At 38.2% G+C, this 15,228-nt stretch overlaps 1 protein-coding gene across 1 annotated transcript in view; it reads right to left on the reverse strand.

Moving 5' to 3' along the window:
• The window catches only part of LOC127443084 (probable E3 ubiquitin-protein ligase HECTD4), a 101,553-nt gene that overhangs the window by 51,486 nt on the left and 34,839 nt on the right, over positions 1-15,228 (reverse strand). The window contains exons 13-27 of the mRNA XM_051701584.1: positions 14,944-15,086; positions 11,375-11,445; positions 11,158-11,263; positions 10,817-10,937; positions 10,161-10,289; positions 7,609-7,733; positions 7,347-7,500; positions 5,921-6,021; positions 5,587-5,791; positions 4,980-5,099; positions 4,632-4,736; positions 2,754-2,917; positions 1,994-2,239; positions 1,552-1,744; positions 1,339-1,443 (exon numbers count right to left, since the gene is read on the reverse strand). Coding sequence (XP_051557544.1) covers positions 1,339-1,443; positions 1,552-1,744; positions 1,994-2,239; positions 2,754-2,917; positions 4,632-4,736; positions 4,980-5,099; positions 5,587-5,791; positions 5,921-6,021; positions 7,347-7,500; positions 7,609-7,733; positions 10,161-10,289; positions 10,817-10,937; positions 11,158-11,263; positions 11,375-11,445; positions 14,944-15,086 — 2,088 coding nt within the window. The remainder of the gene's footprint in view (positions 1-1,338; positions 1,444-1,551; positions 1,745-1,993; positions 2,240-2,753; positions 2,918-4,631; positions 4,737-4,979; positions 5,100-5,586; positions 5,792-5,920; positions 6,022-7,346; positions 7,501-7,608; positions 7,734-10,160; positions 10,290-10,816; positions 10,938-11,157; positions 11,264-11,374; positions 11,446-14,943; positions 15,087-15,228) is intronic.

The raw sequence follows: 15,228 nt of genomic DNA on the forward strand, positions 1-15,228 counted from the left end.
AGATGTTTGAATGGGTTCAAGTCTGGTCTCTGGCTGGGCCACTCAAGGACATTCACAGAGTTGTCCCTAAGTCACTCTTGCGTTGTCTTGGATGTGTGCTTAGGGTCATTGTCCTGTTGGAAGGTGAACCTTCAGCCCAGTCAGAGGTTCTGAGCACTCTGGACCAGGTTTTCATTTAGGATATCTCTGTATTTTGCTGCGTTCAGATTTCCTTCAACCCTGACCAGTCCCCTAGTCCCTGCCACTGAACAACACCCCTATAGCATGATGCTACCACCACCATGCTTCACCGTTGGGATGGTACTGTGCAGGTGATGAGCGGTGCCTGGTTTCCACCAGACATGACGCTTGGAATTGAGGCCAAACAGTTCAATCTTCATTTCATCAGACCAGAGAATCTTGTTTCTCACAATCTGAGAGTCCTTTAGGTGCTTTTTTTGTGTCTTGCACTAAGGAGATGCTTCCATCAGGCCACTCTGCCATAAAGCCCAGATCAGTGGAGTGTTGCAGTGATGGTTGTCCTTCTGCAAGTTTCTCCCATCTCCACACATGATCTGAGTGACCATTGGGTTCTTGGTCACTTCTCTTACCAAGGCCCTTCTCCCCCAATTGCTCAGTTTGGCTGGGTGGTCAGCTCTAGGAAGAGTCCTGGTTGTTCCAAACTTCTTCCATTTAAGAATTATGGAGGCAACTGTGCTCTTGGGAACCTTCAGTGCAGCCGAAATGTTTTTGTAGCCTTCCCCAGATCTGTGCCTCGACACAATCCGGTCTCTGAGCTCTGCAGGCAGTTCCTTTGACCCCATGGCTTGGTTTTTGCTCTGATATGCATTTTCAGTTGTGAGACCTTCTATAGACAGGTGTGTGCCTTTCCAAATCATGTCCAGTCAAATTAATTTGCCACAGGTGGACTCCAATCAAAGCATAGAAACATCTCAAAGATGATCCAGAGAAATGGGATGCACCAGAGCTAAATTTCAACTGTCATAGCAAAGGGTCTGAATTCTTATGCCAATGTGATATTTCAGTTTTTTTCTTTTTAATAAATGTGCAAAGTTATCAACAATCTGTTTTTTGCTTTGTCATTATGGGGTATGGAGTGTAGACTGATGTGACAAAAAAAAGACTGCAACATAACAAAATGTGAAAAAAAAATTAAGGGGTCTGAATACTTTCTGAATGCACTGTATTTTATGAATGTGGCTCATGTAAAGGTGAGTTTTGGGCTTATGTTATATGAAGTAAAGCTAATGTTCTTTCAGGATTTTATTATAAAGGGGACACCAGAAAATAAGCATGAAAAATGTCAGATCAAAGCATTATGGCTTTCACTACACTTGCCTCAAAGTAGTGATAGTCGTGGAAGAAGGGCGAGTTGTTCTCTAGTTTACCCTGTTGAGCTTCATCTACCTCATTCTGCCATTTCTGCTCCAGTTCAGCAACACTCTGTAATAAACACACACACCGAGATGAATACTTCCTCTTCACAACACACTACATGAACAGCCACACACAAACTCTCCCGTTGCACACTTGTAACTGTGTAAGTCATACTTGTAACTGTCTCTCCATCGCATTGATCTTCTTGAAGGTCTCAGCCATGATTTTGCCGAGCAGATTGTGCTCCTCTCTGTGCAGCTCTCTATACTGGAAGTTGACCAGCGACTGCAGCGCATCCACCAGACCCAAATGTTTAATCACACACGACACGATCACCTCCTCCATGACATCAGGACGAATCACCTCTCTGACAACAACAGACGAAGAGCAATATATCAACAAACATATAGTGCTATTAAACAATCACTTTATACTTCTAACGTATTCATTCAGAATTTTGAAAAATCAATTCAGTGAAGCAAGTCCAAACTATTGACTGGTAGTGGCATTACATCAGCTGTCAGCCTCCATGCTCTCTAGATATCACCGCATCAGTGTCGGACAATGAAAAAACCCCCAATCGCTGAACTGCTGAGGTGCAGAATCATGTGCTTACTTGATGCTGGGGCGGAACTGAGGGCGGGCCCTGCCGGACAGCTCTCTCAGGCGGCTCATAATGCCCGGGGGTAAGTGTATGCGGGGCAGCTCGCAGCAGGCGGCGGGCATCGGGCCGGGCGGCGGGATCAGGATGTCCGATGGATATGTGAACTCATGCTCCTCATCGATGGTTAATGGCAGAGGGGATGGAGAGGGTGTGAGGGCGGGAGATATCGCACCATTGGCCTCAACCTGCCACTGACACCTGGCAGACAACAAGAAACATTACAATCATATATTGAGTTACATTAATACTAATTAACTTGACATGTATTTTTACAATAAAAATGGACTATTTTTTCTCACAAATTAAAGGCAGTACCCACAGAAACTACCATGATGTATACAAACTTTAAATTTAAATATCATCAATTTTTTCTGCATTACAGTAATTCCATTTTTTCATTTTTTTTAATTGTTCTCAATGGTTCTCATAACTTTTTATCTATAATACAGTTTAAATTAAACTATATACATTTTTATAATAAAAACAGAAAACTGTTAGAACTGTTTCATATTTCTTTCTTTTGATTCTGGACCAATTATTGACAAGAAATCACCAGCCTGGACCAGCCAGAAACGACGTTAAACCAGCTACCGCTTGAAGTTAGTATCATCTGGATTTTCCAACCGGGTTTTCACAAACACATTTATTAGTTCAGATGTATCTTGTTTCACTGTTTATATAATTTAAAACATCTGTCTGTAGGGCAGCTGACCTCTGCAGTAGTTTGGAGCAGAGCAGGTCCCGGCAGGCCTCTTCCTCTCGTGTGATATCAGGGCCGTTATAGAGGATTCGCAGCATCGCGCAGGCCAGCACTGATAAACCCAACGCTAGATCAGCCAGAAACGGCAGACCACCGGACACATCCTCTGATGACTCCTACGACAGACAAAACACATTTAACAGAGACACTTCTGAAAGAACAACCAAGACAATTCAGGGAAAACACATTTGTTAAGGGAAAATAAATTAACATAGTGTAACGCTACATCTGGTTGTAACAACATTTGAATGGCGCTTTCTGTGCAAAGCGTACATACAGTATATATTTATATAAACACATTTATAGAAGTCAACTGATAGTTGATTTTGCTGATACCAATATCTAAGGTGATGGAAAAGGCCAATAACCGATAAATTGGCCGGTAGTTTTTTAAAATCAGTTAATACAATGCAAGTTCTTAGTCTTTCCTTACTATGACGGGCACAGACATAGAGGCTACAAGAGTCCAAATGATATCAGATCCCAGGTGCCAAAATGTTAATGAATGTTACATTTTCTGTAATTGGGAAAAATCATGCAGTAACAGGGTGTGTGAAACATGTAGGACACACCTAAATATTATGTTTTGGTAATCAAAGTTAGTTTAACTAAAAAAAAAATAAATAAATCTAAATTAGTGATGGACTGATATATCGGCCAGGCAGATATTTGACCATTTTGTGATTATCAGCATCGGACGATAACCGGGTTTACTTGGCGGATTAACAGAAGTGTTAACTTTCCATTGTATCAGTTCCAAAATCTACCAATAGATTTGACAACAGAGAGTCAACGCTATCTGTTTAAGGTTTTTTCTCTTTCTAGATTTATGCAAATTTGAGAAAATATTGCATAAAATAAGTTTGTTTCACTTTAGAAAATTAGTGTTCATCTGATCTGCTGTTGTTAAATTATATATATATATATATATATATATATATATATATATATATATATATATATATATATATATATATATATCAGCATTTATATCGGCCATCCTGCTCTCTAAATATCGGTATCGGCCACTGAAAAACCCATATTGGTCAACCACTAATCTCAATTCATTGTGACATTGTTTTATGATTTAAACTGTTGGATTCAACAGAGGAGGTCTCTGAGGTGGGACAGACCAAAATCACCATTTAATGGGGGTGATACAGGCGTCTCATGTTTAAAACTAGACTTGATATGAAATGAAAAAAAAAAAACTTTTCATGCAAGATACATTTTATGTTAGATAAAAGTTTCTCACGTGTATAATATATAATAGATCTCGCAAAAAAAAAAAAAAAAAAAAAAAAGGGATTTATGCCTTTAATGCTTTAAAGTAACAGGACACTAATGTACCCTATTTATAGAAAATGCAGATTAATATGTTCTGAGGATTCACTTGTTCTGCATTAATTTTTGAAAACAAATTCAGACATTCAAATTATAGGAAGACCGATATATCGGTTTTACCGATTAATCGGTGCCGATAGTTGCAGATAGTTTTCAAAATAAGAGTCCACGATGTGTTTCGGGCTTGTTTGTATTAAAAAGTCCTGTGTTATGCACCAAATCTTTTTTCTGGTTATTTTTGGAATTTTTGTTGAACAATAAACAGCATCTAAGATTTTATTCATTTGGGACTCTTTGTCTGTGCCCGTCATAGTAAGATTTTTTTTTTTTTTTTTTTTTTTTATAAATGTGGCATTCTATAAATCAATATTAAAAACTATCGGCCGATTAATCGGTTATCGGCCTTTCCCACCACCTCAAGTTATTGGTATCGGAAAAATCCACTCTAGTTCAAATCTTTCAGCTCATCAAGCCTGTGGCTTGTACCTGCGCTCGTACAGTACATGAGAATCCCCACATGGCTTTATCAGGAGTGTTGTGTTCACGGCCGCTTCTCATCTCAAAAGAGAAAGTCACAGTGTCCCCTTCAACCTGAACAACCACAAAGACATCGGAAAATCTGAGAGCAACTTTTATAACTAGAAGATTGTGGTTTGTTTCAAAATGCTGTATGTGCTGTCCTGTTAAAGTGTGAACAAGATTAAGAGTACTTTGGGAATAGATTAATGGATTAGGAATATAACAGATTACAAATACAATGCTTAAAAGATTTAAAAAGTTAATGGACATTTCAATGGGATGCCACATGGTGTTACTGTGTGTGCTTCTCCTCACCTTAACCAGATCTTTGGGCCAACCCGTTCCTAAGACACTCCGACTGCCATAACCCATGGTGTTTCCTCCATACTCGCTCACTTTACGACTGTTTGTGTTGGGCCCAGCATAAATCACCAGCTGAATGAAAAAAAACATATTTTTTACACTGACTACCACCCCTGGAATCTCAAGTTTGAATCCAAAGGTGTGCTGAGCGAATCCAGCCAGGTCTCCTAAGCAACCAAATTGGTCCGGTTGCTAGAGAGGGTAGAGTCACATGGGGTAACCTCCTCATGGTCACGATTAGTGGTTCTCGCTCTCAGTGGGGCGCGTGGTAAGTTGTGCATGGATCGCGGAGAGTAGCATGAACCTCCACATGCTGTGAGTCTCCGCGGTGTCATGCACAATGAACCACGTGATAAGATGCGCGGACTGACGGTCTCAGAAGCGGAGGCAACTGAGACTTGTCCTCCACCACCCGGATTGAGGTGAGTAACGGCGCCACCATGAGGACCTACTAAGTAGTGAGAATTGGGCATTCCAAATTGGGAGAAAAAAAGAATTCAGCTTCACACTTTCAATCCACTACAACGAAAACAGCAAAGAACTGATATTCAACACAAACCTTGTCGTAGTCGTATTGTGAGGAGCAGCGAGGGTCAAATCGCAGGTAGAGACAGCGTGCGCCAGGAATATGCACAGTATCTTTAAATTTGTAGTTATCTCGCACAGGATGAACAGTTTCCACCGTTTTCCCAGCAGCCCATGGGGCGGGAATCTTCAAGCCGGTCAGAAAGCCAGGCTCCTCTCGCTCATCCAGAATCTGAAAACTGAATTCAAAACACAACTACATTTGGTGTACGCTTTAATGTTATGTATGTTTTCCTAATGGATGGACATAAAGAAGCTTTCCAGCTGACACTGGATAAACACATTTACAAACGGTATAACGAACGTACCTGTCATTTAATGAGGGTGGCTTGGATCCTTGGTTCAATGACCCACTGAAGGTTGGAGAGTCATCAAATAACGGTGAATGTGTCTTTAGCAGCAAAGCCGTCTGTTGGATTTAAAACAGAGCAGTCAACTTTAACAGTAGCAACTGGTTATGACTTATTAATCATAACAAAATCTCAATATACAATACTAACATAGTGAATGGTGTGTCCATCTATTTTTATTTTCATTTGCTTTTTATTTTCCTAGCCATGAGGTTAATAAAAAAAACTTGAGGAAATCTGCCAGTCTAGTTGAATGTTGAATCTACATGGCAACAATGGCTGTCTGGTCAAATCACTCTTTTAAATTAATATTGCAGGTTCAATTCAAGTTAAGCTTAAAAAAAATAAAAAATCAACTGGTCCCTCCTTTTCTTCTTTTTTTTTTTTTTGATTTTTCCCCTTTTTCACCCAATTTGGAATGCCCAATTCCCAGTGCGCTTTTAAGTCCTCGTTGTCATGTAGTGATTCGCCTCAATCCGGTTGGCGGAGGATGAATCCCAGTTGCCTCCGTGTCTGAGACCATCAACCCGTGCATCTTATCACGTGGCTTGTTGAGCGTGTTGCCACGGAGGCATAGTGGGGCATCCGCGTTCAACTCATCACGCGCCCCACCGAGATCGAACCACATTATAGCGACCACGAGGAGACTACCCCATGTGACTCTATCCTCCCTAGCAACCGGGCCAATTTGGTTGCTTAGGAGACCTGGCTGGAGTCACTCAGCAGGCCCTGGGATTCAATCTAGCGAACTCCAGGGGTGGTAGCCAGCGTCTTTTACCACTGAGCTACCCAGGCCCCCGTTCCTCCTTTTCTTAAAAAAAGTAAAGATTGAGGTTACAGTGAGGGACAATTTGAAGTACATTTTTGTGGTAATCAATATTCTGCCACAAATTATGTTGACTGAGCTTAACTTGTAATGAACATATAAAAACATAATGCAAGATTCAGAACTGAAAACTTCCTCCTTAAAAGAACAAGAGCATTAATTTAAACCAGGCTGTAGAAATGGCCCGTTTGGAATTTGTGGCCTATTTTTCATCATTGCACCCTTGGCTCCACCCACTGGTGCTCATAGTCAGTCACAGGTGAAGAGGAGGGAGATGGATCTGCCATGAGAGATTCATCTGCAGCAAAGCGGACTTACACAGGACACCTTCATGTGCCTATCTGGATTTAAAAGTTTTTCTACACTAGACGAACAGCTTTGACCATTATCATGCATCTCGTGCCTCGTTTAAAAGACGCAATGACAAGTTAGAACTCTGAAAAGGAGACCTCTGTTCTATTTCACTCAGCTGTGCTTTTTTCCCGGTCTCCCCTATATATTTGAGCCTTGAATAGACACTAAACCTAGATTAACGTCAGCTTGATTAGTCACACTTACCTGACTAGTATAGAGGACTAGTTGAACTAGCTGTGGCATGAGTGCATCAGCTAGTGTAAGGGTCTGCAGGTTCGGATGCATCAGTGACGTTAACAGAACCGGCAGCAGGTGACCCAACATTGTGGCTTTGGTCATCTGCTCAAGTCCTCGGAGTCTACACACACACAAAGAAAGAGTTCAAAGTGACTGAAAGTGCTTTATAAAAATGTACAACATACAAATAAAGCATCAGCAAAGCTGTGCTACTGACACTAAAACGCACCTGTTCTCTCGATCACTGATGGTGCTGTTGATGAGGGCATTAGTGACCTGCTGAAGAGTCTCCAGCACCTCGTCACATCCAACCAGGATCTTAGAAGCCAATGACAGGATGCTCGTCTGCAACTCCTGAGAGGAACAAAAATTCAACATACACAGTTCTTTGAGAACATAATGTAAAACAGCTACACAGGGCAAGACATCGGTAACTGTAATGTATTTATGTACCTATTGCTGTACCAGTTTCCTTAGTTTCTTATCACGCAGTGTGAGGCGTGATATAAAAACAAACAAACAAACAAATAGTGGTAGACTGATTTATCGGTTTTACCGATTAATCGGTGGTGATAGTTGCTTTTTGGAATGGTTATCAGCACAAATCTATGCCAATAAATTATCATTTTTTCATTCTTCAGTGTTCCTCTGTGGCCACTGCTGGAGGATCTACAGTAAGAGGCAAGGGTCATTCGATAAATCGATTGGCCGATTAATCAGTTATCACCCCTTTCCACCACTTTAGTTACCGTTATCGGCAAAATCCACTATCAGTCAACCTCTACAAATAAAGAAAAACGTGCACACAAAAAAAAACAATCCTCCTGACACCCAGCAAAATGCACATTTTCAATCAATATCATTTTATTCCAACATTTGGTGCAAAAACTGCATAAAACAGTGACATGTCAGAAGTGACATATATGGGCCTCTACAGAGAACAAAAATTAATTGCTGGTTCTTAATTGCTTATTAGATAAATATAAATACATTTTGAATAATTGTAATCTTTTGAAGTCATTTTAGGTTAAGCAGCATGCATAATGGCTGCAAGTCTGTGAGGAAAAGAAAACTTTTTTAAACATATAAACCACAACTTGGATTAATCAATAAAAAAGAACAATTCAAATTAACTGCATGATATACCAATTAATTAATCTAATTAATAACAATAATTTGCAATTAATCACACAGAAAAGTATTTGCTGAGAAAGGTAATTGAATAAATTGATGATGTATTTATGTAATATTTAATTTTTTCAGATAATTCAAATGCATTATTGTGGAAGATGAGTTAAGCATACACAATACAAAGTGGCTTTAGAAGTCAATATATGGTTGGTATAATTTCCATATAATTGAATACAAGCTTATTACTTGCTTACAGTCCACTGAATCTAGATGTCAACCGATAGTGGATTTTGCCCACACCGATAACTAAGGTGATAGTTCTAAAACGTATCGGCACAGATTAATCGGCAAAACTGATATTACCGATATATTGTCTACCTCTAACTGAAATCCATTTAAAATAGACTCTGTCAAACACTCCCACACAGGATGCATTCCATGGAATTTTAAAACAAAAGAATAAAACGAAAAAATATTGGCGCAGATTAATCGGTAAACCTGATATTACCTATATTGATCTACCTCTAACTGAAGTCCATTTAATAATAGAGTCTGTCAAACACTCTCACACAATATGCATTCATTGGAATTTTAAAACAAAAGAAAAAAAAGAAAAAAGTAACGGCACCGATTAATCGGTAAAACTGATATTACCGATATATCGTCTACCTCTTATCTGAAATCCATTCAATAATAGAGTCTGTCAAACTCTCACATAGGACGCATTCTATGGAATTTTAAAACAAAAGAATAAAATGAAAAAATTATTGGTAAAACTGATATTACCGATATATCGATCTACCTCTAACTGAAATCCATTTAAGAATAGAGTCTGTCAAACTCTCACACAGGATGCATTCCATGGAATTTTAAAACAAAAGAATAGAACGAAAAAAGTCTCGGCACAGATTAATCGGTAAACCTGATATTACCGATATATCGATCTACCTCTAACTGAAGTCCATTTAATAACAGAGTCTGTCAAACACTCTCACACAGGATGCATTCATTGGAATTTTAAAACAAAAGAATAAAACGAAAAAGTATCGGCACCGATTAATCGGTAAAACTGATATTACCGATATATCGATCTACCTCTAACTGAAGTCCATTTAATAATAGAGTCTGTCAAACTCTCACACAGGATGCATTCCATGGAATTTTAAAACAAAAGAATAAAACGAAAAAGTATCGGCACCGATTAATCGGCAAAACTGATATTACCGATATATCGTCTACCTCTAACTGAAATCCATTTAATAACAGAGTCTGTCAAACTCTCACACAGGATGCATTCTATGGAATTTTAAAACAAAAAAATAAAACTGAAAAAGTATCGAAACCGATTAATCGGTAAAACTGATATTACCGATATATCGTCTACCTCTAACTGAAATCCATTTAATAACAGAGTCTGTCAAACTCTCACACAGGATGCATTCCATGGAATTTTAAAATAAAAGAACAAAACGAAAATTTCATTTCATTGCCGATACTGCACAATCAAGATGTTTGACTCAATGAAAGCTGAATATTTGCTGTAAAATACAGAACAACCGATCACACTATAATGAGCAGTTTAATGATGAGCAGCATTAGTTGACATGAACCATTTAGAGTACTTGTAGGGGTTTTAAAGGGGATGTTTACCTGTACCTTCATTGTTTCCCCCTGTATGGAGCTGTCACTATCATCACTGTCATCAGGATGCAGCAGGACGGTATTACTGAGCAAATGATTCTGCACAGCCATTAAATAACGCAAGCTCGGTGATGCTACCTGTTAGTGTGGACACACAAGTGATACCAGTTACATAGTGATACAACAAACTGTTTTAACTGAATACCAGCAAGACAAAAGAAAAAAAAAAAAAGACTAAAATCTTGTATAAATAAATAAATATATAATTTTGGATGTACCATATAAGCAGGGTCCAAAATTAACACTTGCCAATCAGCTAATGCCAGTAAAAGCTGGGTAAATAAAACTGGAGTCAAAAGTTAGACGGCTTTTCTTAAGTGTAATAAATAGTTTAAACCTTTCTGATGATGCACTTCATTTGCCTTCTACACAATTTAACAACATTGCTAAATTTACAAAATATTAATTTTAGACTTCATCCACTAGACCAAAAAAATGCTCAAAATAACGGCTAATCGCATCGTTTGTGTTTATTTTGTTCAAGTAGATTTTGAAAGCAAAAGCCTTGCTGAAGAATTACATAACATAAGTTTAACAGACAAGTTTTCACATATATTTCAGCCACATAAAATAAGTCAACCATAAAACGCAATTAATTTTCATACAGGCACAGTGGAAAGCAGCTTCTGGAGTTCTTCTTTAGAAACGGTTCGACATTTGGTGATAAGGAGACACGACTCGCGCACTACAGTCTTCAGAATACACTGCAACAGCTCGTCTTTCAGTCTGCAGGGAGCATGGGAGAAAGTGATTTGAGAGAGGTGGCCGCAAAAACACTTATCCAACAATCTACAATTCATCAAAAGTGAAGTACATGTGCTTTATTTGAAATAAAAATAAAAAAACTCTTAGTGCAGATGTTCATTCTAAACAAGACTATTACAGATCCTGTGAAAGAGTTTTGTAGCTTTACGTTCATGTGTGTAAGCTTTGTTGAACCGGTTACCTGTAGTGGTCATCATCTTCACTACCAAAGCGGTTCTTCTGTAACTGGTTAGCCAGGTTGTTTAATATAACATCACGTAACTGAGACAAACCGCTGTTCCGCTCTCCTGTGGAGAAAATAACGATTTGTTACTGCTGAAAAATTATTCTTAATATGTCCATTTGTACTCTGTACATTAGTCCTCATATTTCTAAAACCATCTATATGTGAATCTTACCTTCAGTGAAAACTAATTTCAGCAGGTTGTTTAACTCAGACTCGCTCTGGTACAAAGTGTTCAAACCCGAGCTGATGAGAAAAATGAGGGGGGGGGGGGGGAGACGCTTATTAAGTTACACTGCTAAAATGCATTTTTTTAATCAGTATTTTACAGAAACATATCTAAACATCTTTAAAAAAAAAAAAAAAAAAGATACATTTGCTTGCAAAGTAAAACTAAGATTTTCTGAGAATATTTCTTCCATATTCTTTGAAATGTCTTTAATCTTTCATTTTTCTTTCCCCAACAGAAATTTCTTATTTAAAGCATTAATATATCAAAATTAATTAGGTTTATGTTAAAAAAAATGCACAATTGTAATAGGTTAGACATTTTAATTACATGTAATTAGTAACAAAAGTTTACTACACCTTAACCAAATACATTTAAACTCAGTTGTTCACAATTCCTGACATTTAATCGTAGAAAACATTCCCTGTCTTAGGTCAGTTAGGATCACAACTTTATTTTAAGAATGTGAAATGTCAGAATAATAATAGAGTGAATGATTTATTTCAGCTTTTATTTCTTTCATCACATTCCCAGTGGGTCAGAAGTTTACATACACTTTGTTAGTATTTGGTAGCATTGCCTCTAAATTGTTTAACTCGGGTCAAACGTTTTGGGTATCCTTCCACAAGCTTCTCACAATAAGTTTCTGGAATTTTGGCCCATTCCTCCAGACAGAACTGGTGTAACTGAGTCAGATTTATAGGCCTCCTTGCTCGTACATGCTTTTTCAGTTCTGCCCACAAATTTTCTATCAGATTGAGGTCAGGGCTTTGTGATGGCCACTCCAATACCTTGACTTTGTTGTCCTTAAGCCATTTTGCCACAACTTTGGAGGTATGCCTGGGGTCATTGTCTATTTGGAAGACCCATTTGTGACCGAGCTTTAACTTCCTGGCTGATGTCTTGAGATGTTGCTTCAACATATCCACATAATTTTCCTTCCTCATTATGCCATTTATTTTGTGAAGTGCACCAGTCCCTCCTGCAGCAAAGCACCCCCACAACATGATGCTGCCACCCCCATGCTTCACGGTTGGGATGGTGATCTTCGACTTGCGAGCCTCACCCTTTTTCCTCCAAACATAACGATGGTCATTATGGCCAAAAAGTTCAATTTTTGTTTCATCAGACCAGAGGACATTTCCCTAAAAGTAAGATCTTTGTCCCCATGTGCACTTGCAAACTGTAGTCTGGCTTTTGTATGGCAGTTTTGGAGCTTCCTTGCTGAACAGCCTTTCAGATTATGTCAATATAGGACTCGTTTACTGTGGATATAGATACTTGTCTACCTGTTTCCTCCAGCATCTTCACAAGGTCATACTGTTGTTCTGGGATTTATTTGCACTTTTCACACCAAACTATGCTCATCTCTAAGAGACAGAATGTGTCTCCTTCCTGAATGGTATGATGGCTGAGTGATCCCTTGGTGTTTATACTTTGTACTATTGTTTGTACAGATGAACGTGGTACCTTCAGGTGTTTGGAAATTGCTCCCAAGGATGAACCAGACTTGTGGAGGTCCATAATTTATTTTTAAGGTCTTGGCTGATTTCTTTTGATTTTCCCATGATGTCAAGCAAAGATGCACTGAGTTTGAAGGTAGGCCTTAAAATACATCCACAGGTACACCTCCAGTTGACTCCAATTAGCCTATCAGAAGCTAATTGCCTAAAGGCTTGACATCATTTTCTGGAATTTTCCAAGCTGCTCAAAGGCACAGTTAACTTCATGTATGTAAATTCTGACCCACTGGAATTGTGATATAGTCAATTAAAAGTGAAACAATCTGTCTGTAAACAAATGTTGGAAAAACTACTCATGTCATGCACAAAGTAGATGTCCTAAACGACTTGCCAAAATTATAGTTTGCTAATATGAAATCTGTGGAGTGGTTAAAAAATGAGTTTTAATGACTTCAACGTAAGTGTATGTAAACTTCTGACTTCAACTGTATATACACTGGTGGCCAAAAGTTTGGAATAATGTACAGATTTTGCTGTTTCAGAAGGACATTGGCACCTTAATTCACCAAAGTGACATTCAACTGATCACAAAGTATAGTCAGGACATTACTGATGTAAAAAACAGCACCATCACTATTTGAAAGAAAAAAAAAAGAAAAGAAAAAAAAGTCATTTTTGATCAAATCCAGACAGCAGCCATCACTCCAACACCTTATCCTTGAATAATCATGCTAAATTGCTAATTTGGTACTAGAAAATCACTAAAAGACATCATATAATACACAGTTGGAAGCTATTTGGTTCGTTAAATGAAGCTTAACATTGTGTTTGTGTTTGTTTTTGAGTTGCCACAGTATGCATCAGACTGGCATGTCTTAAGGTCAATATTAGGCCATAAATGTCAAAAAAGAAACAGCTTTCTCTAGAAACTCATCAGTCAATCATTGTTTTGAGGAATGAAGGCTATACAATGCTTGAAATTGCATTGTATATATAAGATTTCATAGAAAGGTGTACACTACAGTCTTCAAAGACAAAGAACAACTGGCTCTAACACGGACAGAAAGAGATGTGGAAGACCAGATGTACAACTAAACAAGAGGATAAGTACATCAGAGTCTCTAGTTTGAGAAACAGACGCCTCACATGTCCTCAGCTGACAGCTTCATTGAATTCTACCCGCTCAACACCAGTTTCATGTGGCCTTCCACATCTCTTTCTGTCCTTGTTAGAGCCAGTTGTCCTTTGTCTTTGAAGACTGTAGTGTACATCTTTGTATGAAATCTTCAGTTTTTGGCAATTTCAAGCATTGTATAGCCTTCATTCCTCAAAACAATGATTGACTGATGAGTTTCTAGAGAAATCTGTTTCTTTTTTGCCATTTTTGACCTAATATTGACCTTAAGACATGCCAGTCTATTGCATACTGTGGCAACTCAAAAACAAAGACAATGTTAAGCTTCATTTAACAAACCAAATAGCTTTCAGCTGTGTTTGATATAATGACAAGTGATTTTTTTAGTACCAAATTAGCAATTTAGCATGATTACTCAAGGATAAGGTGTTGGAGTGATGGCTGCTGGAAATGGGGCCTATGTAAAGATAACTAATTATATCATAATTATATATTGAATTATTGTATTTGAGGGGCTTTCTCAGAAAATATAATGTGTGATTAATTCCATTTATTAATCGGGATACCATGTAATTAATTCGATAAACAATTTTAATCGATAGACAGCCCTACTTATTATTATTATTTATTCATTTATGCTGTCTCCAGACAGTTACACCATTTTTACATTTTTTACTTTAAGCCCCAGAAAAAATATCATGATTACTTTGAAGTCAGAAACTAAAAACACGTTCATGATAAAACTGGTCTATTCAAGAAATGTTTCTGTGTAAATTAACTGCATATGACTTTTTGCAATAACTTAGATCCAGACAAACAACATTAGCGTCATGCTATTGACCCAGTAACAAGTGATCTGTAATTAAATGAAGATTTGAAAGCTTCATGTGCAGAGAGCTGTGCGAATGGGAGCTCACCTGATGGCGTGGCACACTTCCCTCTGTATTTCTGGTTGTATCTGATCAAGAGGAGCCATCAGTAACTGCCACAACAACAGTCCAGAACGCCTGATACTGTCCCGATTCTGCTCCGAATTTGGATTGAAGAACTGGAACACCACCTGCAAGAGCACAGAAGAAAATAGCCAACTGCAAAAAGCACCACCCAGGGTGTTTTTCCTAATTTCCCAAAATGCTTGATTTTTATCTAACTTGATTTGTATCTTTTAAGTAGTTGTATAGTTTAACCTCACTTTAAGAAAC

The sequence above is a fragment of the Myxocyprinus asiaticus genome, chromosome 1, assembly GCF_019703515.2.
Source record: "Myxocyprinus asiaticus isolate MX2 ecotype Aquarium Trade chromosome 1, UBuf_Myxa_2, whole genome shotgun sequence".
Lineage (NCBI taxonomy): Eukaryota > Metazoa > Chordata > Actinopteri > Cypriniformes > Catostomidae > Myxocyprinus > Myxocyprinus asiaticus.